We start from the raw sequence: 19,391 nt of genomic DNA, 5'->3' as shown, positions 1-19,391 counted from the left end.
CTGGCTTGAATGCCAGGAACAAGGTACTTTCCTAACATTAACTTAGCTAGTTAACTTCAACATAAGTTACTTTACTTTTCTCTTAAATACTAATTCTCAATAAAATATTTGGCTGAAAGAAGTGTTCATCATGCCATCAGGTTCTTGGTTTTCCTGGCACAGGCATGTTCTGTACATTAATCCATCAGAACTGATTAACTGATTCTGAAAAACTCTGTCTAAAACTTTTAGGTGACATACATTCTGGGAAATGAAAGGTTTCGGTTTTTAGATTACAAATAAAGTCTGCAATTTTTTCTGGGAACAATATGCAACCTATCTGACACTGTACAAACATCTTTATTTTCAGGTGTAAAATTAATGAAGACAGCCAGGCTTCAGTTCCTCAAGCATCTGGAGTCAATGCCATGTTATTCCTTGTACATCGTGCTTTCTGTTCCAGGTACCTGTGTGCATCGTATCTTTGCACAGGACAGACACAGTCATTTGGAATTTTGTTGTAGTAAACTGATGTAGTGTTTGTCCAAGATAGCTGATTTAAATTGAGACTGTCTTTGTATTTAATCAATTCAAGTTCAAACAGTTAATTAGCATTCCCATCCTTAAATTTTTGTAAAGCTCATCAATCCATATTATATGTTCTTTTTTTTACCACTTCACCCAGCTATCCTTTTGTCCTCTAAATGACCTCATAAGTCTCAATTCTGTTGAAGAATTCAAGTCAGCTTTTGTCAGGTATTAGTTTTCCTGTGTACTGTAACTTCTTTGATTCTTATCTCTGTGCGATAACTCTTTGTGGCAGCAGGCTTTTTCTTTTTTTTAAACTTGATACAATGCTCATGGTAGTAGATACTCTCAGCAAACAAGGAGAGAGGCAAGCTCATTGAAGTGTGCAGCCTCAAGTTTCATCTTAAAACAAATTAGAAGCTGGCATAGTTTGGTAGTGTTGGATGGAGAACAGAATTTTAGCCAAATATGGTAATTTTAAGAGAAAGGCATTGCACGTGTACATAACTTCAGAATTGCTTGTCTTCCAATGGATATGCAAAGGCAATCCTAGCTAAATTAAAAATATTGTGATTACAATTCACAAATAGAATTTCTTTATAAATCAAGAAAAGTTCTGATTATGCTTAAGCAGGAAGGTCCTTCAATGACTTTGAATAATATAGTCTTAGGATGTTTTGTAAGTACTGGGAAGGTACCTGGATAAATTTGACTGTGATCATATACACACACACAATGTTAAGACTGCTAGTGAGTTTGTAAAATCAAACACTGAAAAATTACAAAGTCATGGCCACCTGTTCAAATTCAAGTGGACTTTGAGGGGAGCAATATCAGGCTTGCCCATGACAAGCTGTGGGATGACAGGCAACACTTAGTGGTATGGGGTGACTTTTGCTCTGAGCTGGCTACAGTGCAGCACACTTAAAGTCTTATGGAGATGAGACAGGAGCTTCTGAGGTAATAGGAGCCAAAAGAGATACAGCAGTGAAATACACCCCTTAGTTCCTTTGGGGTTACCAGCATGATGGTAGATGCGCCATCCCTGGAAACATTCAAGGTCAGGTTGGATGGGGCTCTGAGCAACCTGGTCTGGTTGAAGATGTCCCTGCTCATTGCAGGAGAGGTTGGACTACGTGACCTTTAAAGGTCCCTTCCAACCCAAAATATTCTATGATTCTAAGCTGCACACTTTCTATATGGGCTTTACTTTATCCCAGTTATTCAGATACTCTTGTCAAAAACAGAGCAGTTGTGACACTGGTGTAAGTTATGTGGCAAGAACCTCTCATCAGCACAGTCAAAACTTTTCTTGACTCAGAAACACAAACATTGAAGGCCACATCCAAATTTTTTTCCTGAGTTTCTTCCACAGAACCCTATTTCTGAGCATTATCTTAAAAGACTGAAAATAAGTTTCTATAATTAGTTGAATATTACTTGCAGAGCAAAGTACTGCGTAAAATGAAAGAGAACAAGCCATTGGCATTGAATTTTTCCCCTTCATTTCTTGAGGATGAACACCAGTGTTAATTTTGATTTACTATGGATTTAATTTGTTCAAAACTCCTGATAGGAAAGGTTGGCTGTGTAATATGCAAATATTGCCTAGTTACTTGGATAAATTTCTAAAACACCAATGACTCTTAGTGTAATCAGTCTAATCAATTCAGGCCCTATTTTATTATGCTTTATTAGACTTGATATTGATTTCCAGATAGCAAACAGTATCTTCAAGAATGTCAGTGATCTCCAATAATTTCTTTCACACAGGAAAATTAGTTCCCTGCCCTCTACTACTGTGAGGAGTGATATCAGTGCCATTCCAGAGCACAAGAGCAGTTCTTTGAACCTACATAAGGTAGGTATAGTGCCATCATGGATTTGGTAGGATTCAAAACAAATTTCTGGTTTTGTTTTGGTTTTTGTTTTAAAATCCTGTAGTTTACTAAAATCCCTCCATAAAGCCATACACAAAAGTATCAAGAATTACAGAGAAATCAACTTTGTTCACCTAAGCTGAATGAGGTGGGGAATTAAGAATACATTCTGTCAGGCAGCTGGCTCTGTGATACATGGAATAGCTGACTATCAAAGCATTTGTCAGATGCTTATCACTAACAATTCTTACTTTCAAATGGGGGTATAGAATAATTCAATGTGGAAGGTAAAATAGACAGTCATGAAGTACTTGAATAAAAGTGGAACCACATCTACATTGCAGCCACACTTGCTTGGATATATGGCTTTCAAATGACAGTATGATAATTTTTTTTAGTTTATAATCAAGATGCCAGTGTCTCAATCTGTGTATTTTTGTTAAGGATAGCATTATGATTTTTCTAACACTTTTTGTCTTTTTATGCCAGAAGAACATGCCATATCTCCAGAGCAACAAACAGCAAGTAGGCAAAAAAGAGGAAAATCCTGCCACCTCTCTGATTCTTTCCAGAATGTTGTTTCAGCAGAACATGGCACTTTCATAGATTCCCAAGTAGACACAGGCCTAACTGTCTTCTGTTAACTAAAGTATCTTGTGTTATGCAGTCATTAGAATAACAAAATGGACAGGCATTTGCAGTTCTTAAAAAGTTCCCCATAAGCCCAACACATCAACCCTTACAGATCAATAGGTAGGATGGGATTGAAGCCGCTTGTCCTCTTCTAAGATACTTCAAACACTTGTGGCTGCATAGTTTTTCCTGTCTTATTTGACTTGGCAATTTTTGAGGCCAGTATGCTGACTACTCTCAGCCTTGTGGATCCTCAGGAGCCTATATAATAAGGCACAAATGAAAGACTATAACAATTTTCATACTGAAAATGCAGATGTGAGTAAATGTTATTGCTATTTATGCATTTTTTTCATCTTTGCTCAAGGCAGTAACAAGACTATAGGCATGTTCTGAATTAAACTCTCCAAGTAAGAGATCTGGTTACATTCAGATGACTGTAAGTGATCGGCTTTGCTTGTCCTAAGAAATTAATGCAATTCAGCCAAGTTTACCTTTATCATGCACCTAAATTCCAATTAATTTTGTTTGCAATTAGTTCATCTGTGGTTTTGATTCTCTTCAGATGAAATGTTTCTTGTTTTCACTCAGTGCTGTCCCAAACTGAATGGAAATTGGGGGAATATTTGAATCCTGCAATTAAAAAAAAAAAAAAAGGTTCTTAAAATAATTTCAGTTAGAAAACTGTTCTGTAGTTACACCCAAGTTCCATTTTCTAATTCTGTTACATTTTATTCCTTGCTTTTAGGAAAATGTAAAAAGTGATGAAATTAATACTCAAATAACAACAGGTATGGAAAGATGTTGTTTTTCGTTCTCTTTGTTGTTGATCCATAAGTTCTGCCCAGATCACAGAAACTGAGTTTGTCGGTTTCTGTGGCAAACTGTTTAGAATAATTGGGATACCATTGGTGTGTGGATGAGACGCCTTAGTGTCTTTTGCTCAGCCCTGATTTGCAGTTATTTCCCAAAAGCCAGGAAAGGATGTAGGACATGCAAGGGCTTAATTGCTGATTCTTCTAAGTAGACGTGATGCTGAAAACCTTTCAGAATTTGAGAATGCCAATTATACACACTTCTCTTCCACATAAATATTTGAGCAATGAATTATTGAAATGGTGTAGCGAGAGCCAACTTGAGTCAAGTATGAGTGAATGGCCTCATAGACAAAATCTTCAAAACCAGACGGAATTTTAGAAGGAAAGATAGTATATATATCCTTAAAACAACAGAAACAAGAGAGAGCCAAGTGCTTAAGAGTTAAAGCTGTGCAAATGGAGTTGGTGAATTTGCAAGAAGTAAATCTTCTAGATTCTTCAGAATACTTTACACATCCTCTGCTGGAAAGCGGACTTTCTCAATAACAAGAAATCTGATCATCTGAAATGTGGATTTAAGCTGAATTTATTTTGCAAAGAAAACATGCCCTGAAACCAGAATATCCCAAACTCATGTAGCTGCTCAATGAAATAGATGCTTATGTTAGGTCCCGCATCCACTGAATGTCCATTTCACTGAGGACCTTCATGGGACTCCCCCACCACCTCCAGCTCTTGGGGCATCACAGCAGGAACTCAAAAAAGGTTCTCTGTGAGCACCACCTTGCATTTAGCAAAAGTTTTGAACTGGATAAGTAAGCTTAGAAATCTATGATTCCAGAACTGTTAAGTGTCATTTAGTTATTAAGCTTCACTTCATTGCTGAATTTATAGTAATCTCTAGAGGCCTCATGCAGAGGTTGCAAAACTGCCTCTCAGCTGTCCTGATGACCACTGTCTTGCACTCCTCCACTCTCACTAGCGCTTGCAGTTTCTCTAAACTATTTCGCTGTGCTCTAAATAAGGATCCTCCACATCATGGAGCAATAGTTCTGACTGGTTTAGATAAGATCATGAAGATTGTTCTAATTTCTTTTCAGTGGTCTTTTATCCATATCTGTAATGTTTTCAGAGTAATGCCATCTTGATGATGGAATTTATTTTCAAATTTACTTTTTTTTCTAATGTTATGTATTTTCTGTGCATTCAAAAGCAGTACTAAAAATTGTTGAGAAAATGTATGATCGTTTGTGTTCCAAAGCAGAAGACACAACTAAGTATGAGAATATCCAACACTTGAAGATGAATGTACAGTTATCCAAAGCTGTAGCAGGACACTCGCCAGTACTGGCTTCTGCTCATGAAAATGGCTGTATCTGCCTATGGAGTATTCAGGTAACCATTGGAATGTCTTTGGGATGGGACTGTGCCATTGAGAAGGTAATTCTACTAATCTTTGGAAACATGCTTTTTAACTAGCAATTGCAGCAGCAGATATTTTATCACATTTCTTGGTTAATAGTTTCTTCCATGGACACAAATTAGTTCTGCTTTAATAACTGTAGCAGTGAATAATGGCAAGTGGAAAATGAAGAAACATGATTTGAAATAATTATAACAGAAACTGACTGTAAAGTTACGTGGAAGTCTAGAAGTTGATTTTTCACCCATATAATTTACCTTCTAAGAAAGGATGATAGGCAAGGCAGAGTGTTCTACTCTTAGAAGAGATCTGTCTGGAACATTGCACAAACCAGCTAGCACTAGTAGGTTTACAAATCAGGAGAGAATAGTATCCTAACATATAGTGTCTACAGCTATAATCAGCTTGTAGAGCCAGTCAACAGCCATGCAACAGAATGCCAATGGCTTAGTTGTCATATCACCTCAGACCTATGAGACTCTATTCCAGAAAACATGTTACTCTAAACAAGAGATAAAAAGTAAATACAGAAAGAAGGGGGAGTACCATAATATGGTCAGGTAATATTGGTCATTGCGGCAGACAGTGATCACAATACATCAGCCATGTAAGGCTTTAACAGGAATCCCAGCAAAGGCAAGTCATAGGGAGAATTTTTCAGAAGATGGTAAGGTAGTTTTGCAGATGTTTTATGCAAAAATAAAATATAATAGTAAATGTCCCCAGGTATAGTAGGTGTGGACTTCGTTGGGTTTTGTTGTCTTTGCAGCTGATACATTACTGTGCTTAGATTCCTGTAGGAATCCCCAAGTTCAGATGACAGTGATGTCATCACTGACATGATTGTCATCATCATTACATGGATGACAGTCAAGATTCTCCTTATCTGCAAGACTTTCTCCCTCACCTCCTCCCAAACTTGAAGAGACAGTAAGGGAGAAAGTCAACTGATGCTTGCTTGACTAATATAAAAAGTTGGTGAAGGAGACATCATGGGTCCATCTGCAGCAAGAAAAGACATTTCGGTAGCAAATGAGATGCATATTGATGGTATTCCACAGCAAATGAGAGATAAATGGTAAGGTATGGGTAGGTACTGTGAATTGCTTGAAGAGTGAAATAGCTTGTTCTTTTGATGAAGAGCCGGCAGTCTGGAAGAACAATACATCCCAGCTATTTCAATCATTCAGTAGATTAGGAAAATACTTTTTTAGCTGCTTTCTGAAGAGATATGAGCTGAGTAATGCTGAATAGATCAAATCAATGGCACCCAACTTCTGAGGCACTGATTATTTTTTTTTCATGTAGATATTATAAAGAGAAATGTGTGTTTGTTTATTTAATATTTTAGGGAAAATTAGTGAAAGAACTTTTGCCATTTTCAAAGTACGCTTCAGTTCCTCTGACAGCACTATGTACAGACATCTCCACTAAAATGCTTATGGCAGGCAGTAAAGGTGAGTAAACATGTTAGTCATTCTGTTCAGGACCGTTGCAGGACCACAAAATATCATGCTGTAAATGTGCCAGAAATGTGGAAATGAAGGTCCAAATGCTGACAGACTTTCTCCATCAAAGCTATAATTAAATAATTGGAAAAGGTATTTGCTGGTATGAAAGGATGGTACATTAAAGCTTAGCATTACATTAATAGCATTATCAGTAGAATTGTTTTCATAAAAGACATTACAATTTTCTTTATTCACAAGCTCTGCATATACTTTTCATCTGAATTACTGTATTAATACCAAGGGCAAAGATTACTGCTAAGAACGAGCAAAAATTTCACATCCACAGTAATAAAACAAAATCAAAAACTGCAGCTGCTCTGTATCAAGAGCCATGATTCAGACGCTGATATGGAGTGCACAGTAATGGCTTCAGTGGTATGCTGCTATATAAGGAAAGAAAGCACTTCTGGTCTGTGCTAGCAGCTCACTGTTAGATTGTTAATTTTACACCAAATCTGGCTTTCATTTGGCAGAAAGTCCAAGAGTTTATCTGCTGTGTGATTCTCCTCCAAACCTTTAGAATCACTTTGGCAATTTTCCTCTTCTGCATCTGTCATATGAGATTTTTGTTCATTAATGTGTCACTTTTCTTCTAAAGTACCTATTAGAACTGTTTCCTGCCAGCTTCCTGCTCTTATGCTGTCAGAAGTTGGATGGAGAAAGGTTTTTTTCCCATTTGTTTCAAAACTGAGCAGTAGCTTGACATTAATGCTGCAAATGAAGAGGACTTTCCACTCCTCATTGATTCAAACCAGTAAATGAGTTCAGGAAGACAGCATGCACTGAACAGGATTTTAATTAGTTGTGAAAAAGTATCCACCCTATTACCTATTAATCTGATACTCTCCCTTTGTCCTTTTGTGTTTGTGCCAATGTGTATTTCCTTTTCATGCTTTTCGCACCCTTTTATCTGCAGTGCTACTACCAATTTCTTGTTCTCATTACAGATTTTCCCTTGTTAGGAAAAGGTCAACTTCTCTGTCATCCTCTTTGCTTGCTTGCAAATGCACAGTCATAGAAACCAGATGTGACTAGTAGGAAGGTTGGAATTACACAAAAAATTATTCTGTCTAGTAGCAGAAATGAGAGATAAGAGGCAACTTCAGCAGGGAAGAGGGAGCCTAGGCAGGAAACTGAACAGTCATGGGTCCTAAGAAAAACGGTTCTTTGATTCTAATTTCACATGAGTGCACTAAAAGGTTGTAAAACATTAAGCTTTCATTATGTATACAATGAATCAAACTTTGTCTATTTTACCAGGACTGAAAAACAGTTTCATCCCCAGGAAGTTCTCATACCTAGTTTGTGCAATAGATAACTGTCTTGACAAGACGATTCTTTTTTTTTTTTCTTGTGTCGTTTAAAGAAAAAAATTTCCATTTCAAACCTATCTAGTTAATGACAAATTGCTCACAAAGAGTGTATATATATATATATATATGTTTCTTTGCATATCAGTGAATCGTCCATTATTTTCTGCTTTGTGCATGACAATGAGATAGTGACATTCACCTTAAAGTAACTTTCACTGACCTGTAATCTTTGCTTCTTTCTGCCCAGTGTTTACCAAGAGCATATGGTAGCAACTAGTTTATTGACCTTTTTTGCCTTTTCCTTTCTGAAACAGAGGGACATATTATGCGCTGGAGCATTGACTCATTCTTAGAAGATCCACAAAATAGTAAAAATGTAAGGAAAAATCTGACAGATTTTCTGAACTTGAACAGTATAGGAAGATAAGACAAATAGAGAAAAATGGATTCAGAGCTCTAAGGGGACTAAAAAGGTTTCCTGCACATAAAGGTCACATCTTTTGCTTGAAATAATAACTCGGTGCTGTGAAAAACAAGAAAAACATAAGTAAAATGCTGTTAACATTATTCCATTGTGTTCAAAGAGGCTACATTAAAATGAATTTATCCATGTCCCCTGAGCGGTGTTTCTAGCATATGCCATTTGCAGCCTGTTTCATGGAGGGATTACTTTTTGACCTCATAATTTTCAGAAAACCATGCTGATAAATCCACTAAGCTAGCAACCATGGTGGCATACAGAACTGCCTGAAATGTGATTATGTTGCTTTTTCCTCTCAGCAAATAAAGGAGGAGCTCTGCTGGAGGGCACACTCTACTGAAGTGGTTGACTTATTTCATGAAGAGGAGAAAAATGTGGTAGTGACAGCATCTATTGATGGTTCAGTCAGGTACAAAAATTACTAATACTTCTTATTGCTATGGCAAATCAGTTGAACTATCTCCAAAGTTCTTCTTCTTGCTGGACTTGTAGAGAGGCTAGAACTTAAATAAAACACAACATTGGGTGCCTTTTCTGTTCTGCACCTGAAAGAACTAATTTTTTAATGTAACACTTCCAGTTTTCTTAGGAAGTCAGACCTTTTGCAGACTGTCATTTTCTTTCAGCAAGGTGACCTTGTATGCATAGGTAATGGCCCCATCATTTTAGATATGACCTCCTGTTCTAATTCTATTTTAGCTATCAATACTTGTTAAATTGACATGGGTCCTAAGCATTGCATCTAACCAATGCTTATGCAATCAAACCATTGCAGTCTGAAGATGCTTTATAGACAATTGTAGTTTCTTCTTGGCTAACAAGTACATTTGAAGGGGTTTCTTTTGGGTTTTTGGGGGCATCAAAGAGGAAATTTTGTGTAGATCCTGCTTTGATAGCAGCACCTTACTGTAGGAGCAATTCAGGATACTGGTGCCTTTACTCCTCAGTTTCATAATTATAAAGATGAACTGTTTGTTTGTTTTCTGATTTTTACAACATCCTTCTGAGATTTTTTTTAACTCTCAAGTTAGTTAACATTATAAACAGTGAACTTCAGTCTCATTGACTTTTTTTATGACTAGCATACTGAACTCTAGAATAGTGCTGCCAAGCTTGATAATGTAGACAGATATTTTGTCACTTTTGTTCCACTTCTAAAAGTATCCATCTTTCCTTTCTGTCCTTTGGCACTGCTTCTACTATGTCTGTAGGCTCTGGCATGCCATGAGCGGATACTATCTTGGTTACTTTGGACAACCCAGGAAGTTTGAATTATCAGATATCAGTCGGTTGATTTTGCCTTGTGATGTTAATAATTTTCCTACTATAATTAAAGAGGAAAGCAAGCATATGGAAAAGATGAAGAAGTTTGAACATCCTCTGATGCTGGACAGGGACAAGTAAGATCTCATACATTTACATACATGTATGATTGGGGAAACAGTTCTGAAAATATACTTAAGAAGCACCTTTCACCTGGAGGTCAGAAAAAATATTTGTATTTCCTATGAGTTATTTAGAAAAATCCTTTTTAAAAATATTTTTACACGGCATGGATAAATATCTTAATTGTTATGACTAGGTAACAGTCAGGATTAGGTGACGTTCTGGATTTGAATTCGGCAATAGTGATGACTAGATAATTGTCTCAGATTTTAGCCTAACTAGAGTCTGTATGTTATGTACACCGTTCAGGTTAGCAGTCTGTTTCCCTTCCAGTTCCAGAAGCTGATATACTTCTGGGATCCCCAAAAATTTATTGAAAAAGATTAGTGTGAATAGTTTCAACACAAACCCAAACCTTTCTGTAAGATTAAACCCAGTTTAATCTTTTAGTTTAAAAAATGGTCGTCTTAAATTTGCTGGGATATTGTGGATACATTCACATATCTCTGATTGTAATGTTCTGACACTGATACAAATGTTGTGTGTTCAATAGCAGTGTTGCACCTCTCTCCTAGGTAGAGCCCTTAAGGGATGTTGTTTAGTTACAAGCCAAGCCAGAGAGCCTTGGCCCTCTAGCTGAAGTCATATTTCCAGTCCTGGAGTTCCCTGGTTCATTAATTAGTGGGTTGACCAAATCAACATAAATATTGAAGCAGGAATCTTCAGAGGCAACATGCACATTGCCTTTAGCTACAAAGCAGTCCAAATCTGGGAAAAATTATTTCAGGGCTTAAAAAGTCATGCGTACTTTAGTGATAAGGTTTCATATACTGTGTACATTTTTAGACTGCCTTTTATTTTAACCTAAGCTCTTTGGGACAATGGGAAATCTTTAAGGTGCTTTATTGTTACCCCATTTAGGTTGGTATCCTGCTAACACTTATTATAACATAGAGTTCTTACTAATGTGAACAGTCCCACTGAAGTCAGAACAGTAACTCATCAATAAAGAGAAGTGCTTGGCTGTGTTTGAAGGACTATGACTAACCCGTGTAGTCCTTTTGAATAGTCAGCAACTAGTTTGAAACCTCTGGAATCAAAGATATTATAATTAAGCCAGCTAACCTTAAAGAAACTTTGCATAAATTACATGCCTGCGTCAAACTGTGACTACTTTTTGAGTACCATTCAATTATTTCAGGAAGGAAGAATGGCTAGCGTACCTTTCAAACACAGTAATTAAATAGACAGGAAGCAAATGAGAAGCCTGCTTAACTGTGCAGAGAACTTAGAAAAAGGCAGCCACACGCTGCGCAATAGAAAGCTTCAGTCTTATCATTATAGTCTGTGTGCTCTCACCTTAAGAGTAAATTGATTCCTCTGGATTAATTGTACCAAATAGTCTAGTGGATAGCTAGTCAACCATCATCCAAAAGGCTGTGTTACTTATGAATGCTAGGCTTTCTTCTTGACAGGATATAGGAGCTTCTCTTGCATCAAATCAATTATCGTCATGATGCTACTACAATTCGCTTGTTGGATAGATGTAATAGAAGTGACTAAGATAATATTTTAAAATTTCATTTAACAAATCATTATAAATACTGTTAACGGATAGTACCCAAATGTCCATATACCTGAAAAGTACAAAGCCAGCTGAATAGCATAGGTGCTTACAGTTTAAACAAGTGGCTCAGTTGATCTATTGAAAAATGTCAGCAGGTAGATAGAACCATATAGAAAAATGGTCTCAGTTTCTCTCTGTAGTTTATAATGCATTAACTTTTGTGCTCTGACTTATTTTTTCTGATTATAAATGAAATTGTGCTAATCTGCACTAACAGACACGCCACTCTAGATCATTTCTTCTTGTGATTAACTTTGGAAACCAGATACATGACCAGAGGAAACCTTCTTTGCTATGAAAGTGGCACACAGTTGGAGTTGTAGCCAGAACTGACAGAAATGCTGAAAAGCCATTATCAGAGAGTGAGACAGCACCCAGTTGTGGTAACTAGTGGGTTTTTATATTAATATTTCCAGCCTCCTAAAGATGACAAGCCAGTATCAAGGTTGACAAAGTGTTAGTGAAGTACTTCATGACACCTATGAAGGTCCTAATATAAATTATATTTTGAAGGTATATGGAATAATTATACTTCAAAATAATTTTATTCTGGAGCCATCTAAGAATGTTGCATTCAAAATTGCCATTTTAATAACAGCATTGCATTTTTCTCTTTTGTGTACAGATGGAAGTCACTGATCGGATCACCTTCGGTTTTAAAAAAGCCTAAACATGTGGACACAATTCAGGACTTGAAGTTTTTCAAAGCTCTGGCTTCTCCAAAGGTAGCTACCATATAGGACAAATTTGTTTCTGTTCTGTGCAACATATAGGAAATGCAATTGTATTTCTCATTTAGAAAATAGCTATAAATAACCCTGCATATCCTCATTCAATGGACAAGCTAGAACAAAAAAATGCATGAACAGAAGGATCAAAGAAACCTCTCTGGTTTCTGTTCTCATTCTTTCACATTTCCAAATTCCAATTTAGAAAGAAGCACACAGTAATTCACTTGTTTGCTTTGGCAGCATTAAAATCCCCTAGAACCAACAGCACCAACAGAAATCACAGAATCACAGAATAGTCAGGGTTGGAAGGGACCTCTGGAGATCATCTAGTCCAACCCCCCTGCCAGAGCAGGGTCACCTACAACAGGTTGCACAGGACAGCGTCCAGGCGGGTTTTGAATGTCTCCAGAGTGGGAGACTCCACAACCTCTCTGGGCAGCCTGTTCCAGTGCTCCACTACCCTCAAAGTGAAGAAGTTCCTCCTCATGTTAAGATGGAACTTCCTATGTTCAAGCTTGTGCCCATTACCCCTCGTCCTATCAATGGGCACCGCTGAAAAAAGACTCCTCCCATCCCTCTGGCATCCTCCCTTTAAGTATTTGAAAGCATTAATAAGATCCCCCCTCAGTCTTCTTTTCTCTAGACTAAAGAGACCCAAGTTCCTCAGCCTTTCCTCATATGAAAAATATTCTAATCCCCTAATCATCTTCGTAGCCCTTTGCTGGACCCTCTCCAGCAGATCCCTGTCTTTCTTGAACTGGGGAGCCCAGAACTGGACGCAGTACTCCAGATGCGGCCTCACCAGGGCAGAGTAGAGGGGGAGGATGACCTCCCTTGACCTGCTGGCCACACTCTTCTTGATGCACCCCAGGATGCCATTGGCCCTCTTGGCCGCCAGGGCACATTGCTGGCTCATGGTCATCCTGTTGTCCACCAGGACTCCCAGGTCCCTTTCCACAGAGCTGCTCTCCAGGAGGTCAGCCCCCAACCTGTACTGATGCGTGGGGTTATTCCTCCCCAGATGCAGTACCCTACATTTACCCTTGTTGAATTTCATTAGGTTCCTCTCTGCCCAGATCTTATAGTTTACTTGAAGGATGTCTGAAAATACTAGAACAGTGAATCCCTGGTTATACAAAAGATTTCTTTCAGGCTTCAGAAATCAGAAAACAGGAGTTCTGATTTAATTTAGATATCATTATGAATACTTTCTACAACTCTAACTGAATAATGGTGGAGCTCCTCCATTGTTACCTGGCTTAGCCACTAAAAGTCATGGGAATGTATGAAATTTTTTGTTGCATTGGGAAAATGGAAAAAGATACAAATCCAATGGCCATTTAACAAAAAAGCTTCCATTAACACCTTTCTGACCATTCTTCTCCAAAGGGTAGTGGCCAACCGCTGCTGAGGGGTATGAATTCTTAACATCCTCTTTTAACATTTGTGGTACCATGAGTCGCTTATGTACTACAATCTGTTATCCTAACACAGCCAGCTAAGGTCTAAACAGTAGTCAGTAAAAGACAACATTACTCCCCGTGACCAGCTATTTTTAATAATGATGTACCTTGGGTGAAAGTATGACAAGGTGAGTGGAACACAATTGTGTACTGTTTATTGCCCTGCCTTGCCAGCCAGTTCTTCTCTTCTCACTTGTCCTTGTTTACCGGGACACCAAGCATACCCAGATCAGCTCTCGTCTTGTCCAGATGCTTGATTATTTGAAGCTAGTGGATTACCTGCTGCTAAGCAAAAGTAGTCAAGCATGCAGTTTTGAGGTATTCTGTTTTATCATAGAATCATAGAATGGTTTGTGTTGGAACGGACCTTAAAGATCATCTAGTTCCAACCCCCCTGCCATGGGCAGGGACACCTCCCACTAGACCAGGTCACTCAAAGCCCCATCCAACCTGGCCTTGAACACCTCCAGGGATGGGGCCTCCACAGCTTCTCTGGGCAACTTGTTCCAATGACTCACCACCCTCACAGTAAAGAATTTCTTCCTAATATCTAATCTAAATCTACCCTCTTTCAGTTTAAATCTGGGTCCTCCCCAGTCCTGGGAGTAAAGGGTGTTGCACACGTTGTTTTATAAGAGTGCAACCTTTTGTAGGTACCTGCACCTTTTCTGCCATATCACCCCAAGTTAGCAACAAGTAAACAAGCTCTCATAAGTCACAGTTATACTAGTCACAGATGCTGCACAGTCTCTAGATTGCCCTGTGTTTAAATCACAGGGAAACTCATGTAGCTGCTTTTGTGCCATAGGAACATATACTACACAGTAACAGCACGTGATCGTTGGTCCCCTGCTGTTCAACAGCTGTAGATACAGTACTGTGTAATAAGAGAGAACACTGTTAGTGGTAAAAATATGTTGATGCTGGGTATAAAATGTGAAATTTACTATAGCAAAGTCAGTGGTTGAGTACCTTGTGGGACAAGTCAGTAGAGTTCTGCTTTGAGGACTCAGTGGAGGTCTCATAGCAGAAGACACTCGATACATGTTAGCACTGGAGTCCCCTTCTGATTGAGCTTTTGATGAGAAAAAGGTGCTATTCAGTGGTTCTGCAAATTCCTAGAGTATATGATTAGCTTACTGTAATTGAGTTGTCCTGCCTTTTTGAAATGGGTAATGTCTAGTAATTGACACACATAAGTAATGCTTAGAATTGACAGACAGACACTGGAACAGATTCTCTTAGGAATGTTTTACATTGTTAAATATGTGGTATCTCTTCAACTGTTACTACTGCAGAACATTCACTCATGTATTAGTAACACCATGAAAAAATATAAGTAGAAAATCTCTGTACATTAATTTCAAATTAAACTTATGTTTTCAAATTTGATGGAAACAAGCTCTTTGCAGTATTTCAAGCTGTAGGTGCCCTTTTTTCCTTTTTGGAGGACCATATATTGGCCTTCTCGGGTGAAATCATGGCTATATCATGTAAACATAGTTTCGTTTCCTGCCCTGTCCATAAGCATAATACCTAGGTAAGTCTCAGGATTCATCTGAATGTGGATGAACTGCCAAGGTACCTGAGGTATTTTCACAAATTCAAAGCTTTCAACAGCAGAAGTGTCTTTTTGTTCATCTACATCTTTCCCAACTGGCTGCTGAAGTGTTTGTGATTTGCATAGTCCAATAGAAGAATAGCCAGACTAACAGCCCTGTGATGAAGCTATCGTCTGGGAGGGAGTTCTTACTCCATTACCCCTTGGCTAGACTTCCACTGTCCTCTGATAGTATGCATTCACCAAACCTGACATGGACCCTGAAAATTATTCCTTTATTAAGCTTATCCAAGGTGTTAAGAGGTGAGAGAACTAAGCAAGTGTTTAAAACTAGTGTTAACTTAGGTGATAAAAAGCATTTTGCTGTTAACTGTCCTGATTTTGTGTCCCTTGGGAAGCTGGAATTTTGCTGGTTATGCATTTTCCACAGCAGAAGAATTATCCCCTCCTAATTTTTAAAAAAAGTTCAAGGCAGCCTTTATATGGCACAAAGAAACCTGTGTATAAACCATAATGTCTCTGCATAGTAATGATAAACCTTTCTTCAGATTTACCATGCAATTCAATAACAGAGGTAATGTCTTCATTACCTTTTTTCTTCAGCTACTAATGCACTGACTTTGGCTTCCCTTGGTCAGATCCACAGACAACCTTTGGAAAGTTTTGAGTCTGGAAACAGAGGTGCTGATGCAGTATTTAGGTTTCTTCCTATATATAAGGTAAGCACAAGTGTTTTCTTTTCTGTCTTTTGCAGTGGCATTCATATAGCAGAAACCATTAGCTCTAGTAAATTATTACAGTCACATATTCTGGCATTCTGTTGTTAACTGTCTGATTCTTGATTTAATTTTCTAACATGGTTGGCATTACTACCTATGCAACTCCATTCTCCATCTGGTGGAAGATTGGGAAGCCAGTTGAAGAGAGTGTGCCACAAAGTGAGTATTCCAGACATTTACTTCTCCTGTTCAACCTCATGTCATTAACATTTTGCTGAGACGTGACTCTCTTAGCTAGCCCAGAAACTATTGATTCTTATCTGCACAAAGCTTTGGCTATTGTAAGTTAATACTGTTTTATGCATACTATTAATTTGATTTATTGCAAACTGTCTAGCAAGGCTTCCTAGGTTGTTCCTTCTATGGAGAAAGACAAGAATGTCCACAGCCTCGTCTATCCCACCTATCATAGGATGGAAAGAATCAAGCCTAGCAGAGTTGCTGATCTCACTCTATAGAGGGCACCTAAAGAACTAGCTTGGATGAGACTCCTAACGTCTAGATGGCTAGTTAGGTGGGATGCATAAGGCGCTCTGCATTCAAGTATATGTAACTTAATGTTTGTGCATGCAGCATTACATAATATCTCAGAAAACTCAGGAGCACACTGTTCAAATAATTGGCACAGACACTATTCAGCTGACCATTAATGTGCCTTGGAAATCTATGGGGTTTTTTCTTCCAGAAGAAGAAAATAAAATACAGGGAGTCTTGTGCCTTGGCAAGCGAGGAGCAAATAAACTGAAGCCAATGGCACTGAAGTGGATTTACAATAAAATGAGATCAGACTTTTTCTGTGAGCTACATGCACAACAAATAAATTTTTGCCTGTCCAGTTGCAAAATGCTATCAAAGTGGTTTGTTGACCTGAAAAGTTCTTGAAATTTTGCAATTTATTTTTCAAAGGTCTTCAGTGGAACAAAGCTGAGATGTCCAGTCCCACTAGATGGACAACGGAGACCTGTTTCAGTGGAGAACAGGGTCAAGACAAATAAACATAGTGTCCAAATTCAGTAAAGTCGATTGGCAGGTTTCTTACACTAATTTTATTCTCTGTGTTTTTCTATTAGATTTAAATCCATTTCATTATGAAGTAGAGCATATAGAAATCAATTTTTTACTTCTATTACAGTCCTTCAGTGTATAACAAGATACAGAAAAGCCCATCTCACTCCACTTTTTGATGGTTAAGGAGGAAAAGCACCTTACTATGATTAACAAAAGATTAAAGATTAAGAGCCATAAATCTTCAAAAATTCTTCTTTTGCTAGCCATCAGACTTATCTGAAGAATAAGAAATGTTATTCCAGAGGTACTGCTCTAACCTTTCTCTCATGTTTCAGGAGCTTTCGTGTCCTTGGATAGGCAAAGAGTTGGTGGAATGTTCCATAGGTAGCCAGAGTACCCTAGCCAAATGTCTTCTTCCAGAAACATTTTGATTTCCTTGTTCATCATGTGGAGATAAAACAGAAGGAAGATTGAGAACTAGGTTCAAATAATGAGAAACAGCCCAATTTAAAGATACCTATATTTAGGTCACAGCATCATAGAACATGTCATCTTTAACTCTGCACTGTTTTCAGCTGAGCTAACTTTATATTAATTAAACATAATTACAGAAACAGAAAAAGAAATGTCAAGCAAAGCTCTTTGCAATTGTTTTGTTAATGCTATGCAGACAAGTCTTCATAATTATCATTCTAATATCTTTTAGCGCCCACATTTTTGTTTGTTCAGAAGATGCCTTGACCAGAATTATTAACAGAATGAAATGGCCATATTACCCCAAAAAGTTATTTTCAGCACTTCAGATTCTTTCTGGTTTATGCTACTTTTTCTGATCAATTTACTGTCTGTCAGTTCAGGTTTATGGGCAAAATCCTGACCTCTTGTTGCAACAATTTAAATCTTAGCTATGCAGATTTAAAACAGTAAAAACCACTGGAGGTCAACTCAATTGACCACAATTATTTTCATCATTTTTATTAAATAGTACAAACCAAGCCTAGGGCATGGTAGATGTGTTTAAAGGAAGGTCAATATATGATTCAGGGTGTAATGAAAGTGAAAGTATAACAGCATTATTTTATCATTATTGTGATTCAATATGAACTCCTGACACTGAACTGTTGTTAACAAGACCAAAATTTGTAAAATTTACTCAGCATATTTTAGTGCAATCAGAAATTATACTCCTTCTCTGCAGTTGCCAGTGGCTGTTTACTTAATGAGAGGCTAGTAACAATGTCATTCTGGTGGATTTTGCATTAATTGAAAGTGTTAAACTATTCCCTTCTGGGATGCACTAAAACCTACTTAATGACTTCCCTATTTTTATGATTGGACCCTGAACCCTTAATCTCAAACTGAACCTTTTGATAGCACTGGAAGAGAACTGGCAACTGTTGGAGACTGATCCCCTTGCCAACTTTAAGAAACCAAAACATAGGTTTGTCCCTTTTCTTCTTCCATGGCACAGTAATGTCAGAAAGCTTTGCTCTTCTTATGCTTTACTCTCTATTTGCATCTAAACAGGAAATGGAAATCTTTAACTAGCACAAGTAATAACAGTATCATATTGAACAGCATTTTTCATCCTGTGCTGCATAATGAGCTGCACTTCTGCTTAGGAAAGCATACAGCAAAAGAGGAAGGGATCTTGGGTTTATGTAAAAATCATTCATGTTGAAATCAGTGGATAGCCCATTCAATATTTAAGAATTCATTATGGCCCTGAGACAAAGATCTTTAACCAGGACCCCTATAGTATATATTATGTAGAAGAAAACTCACTTGCCTGAGATCTCAGATTAGACATCTGCTTCCTTAGGGAAGATGCTGCAGGAACTTCAATAATCAGGAACGGGTAGAATTTATTTTACACTCTGGCAGAAAACTTTATGAATTTTAGTGCCAAAGGAGATCAGCTGTATTATCCAGTCTAACCTTCTGGGTGGCACAAGTCAGAAAACCCATCATATGACCCATCTTCTGTGGCCAAAATGCCTGTTTGAGTTACTATTTTGCTTTCCAGTTGAAGGGAGCATCCTAGGGTTCTTCACGTACATTTGCTGCCAGTTATTCTCCACATCAAAACCACAGGTTTACTCTCTGCTCCACATTTGTCCATTTTGGACTTTGATATATTGGATATTATGCAAGATTAAGCTTCATCAGGCATCAAAAATCCTTTCCAGAGATTATTCTTCTTAACCAAAGAAGTCAAAATCTGCTCTCCGTGATCCAGTCAACTTGTCTGAGCTGAGAGTAAGGAGCAG

The 19,391-nt window shown here is 37.8% G+C and overlaps 1 protein-coding gene across 1 annotated transcript in view; it reads left to right on the top strand.

Moving 5' to 3' along the window:
- Positions 1–17,130, top strand: part of WDR64 (WD repeat domain 64) — a gene marked incomplete at both ends in the record, with an annotated part of 73,846 nt that extends 56,716 nt beyond the window's left edge. Inside the window, 11 exons of the mRNA XM_082480700.1 lie at positions 350–442; positions 2,281–2,368; positions 3,769–3,811; positions 5,052–5,233; positions 6,613–6,718; positions 8,400–8,461; positions 8,866–8,975; positions 9,778–9,966; positions 12,205–12,304; positions 15,973–16,053; positions 17,020–17,130. Coding sequence (XP_082336826.1) covers positions 350–442; positions 2,281–2,368; positions 3,769–3,811; positions 5,052–5,233; positions 6,613–6,718; positions 8,400–8,461; positions 8,866–8,975; positions 9,778–9,966; positions 12,205–12,304; positions 15,973–16,053; positions 17,020–17,130 — 1,165 coding nt within the window. The remainder of the gene's footprint in view (positions 1–349; positions 443–2,280; positions 2,369–3,768; positions 3,812–5,051; positions 5,234–6,612; positions 6,719–8,399; positions 8,462–8,865; positions 8,976–9,777; positions 9,967–12,204; positions 12,305–15,972; positions 16,054–17,019) is intronic.
- Between the last annotated feature and the right edge of the window lie 2,261 nt (positions 17,131–19,391).

The sequence above is a fragment of the Vanellus vanellus genome, assembly GCF_965231255.1.
Source record: "Vanellus vanellus genome assembly, chromosome: 3".
Taxonomy (NCBI): domain Eukaryota; kingdom Metazoa; phylum Chordata; class Aves; order Charadriiformes; family Charadriidae; genus Vanellus; species Vanellus vanellus.
This window is presented reverse-complemented; position numbering and strand designations above follow the sequence as displayed.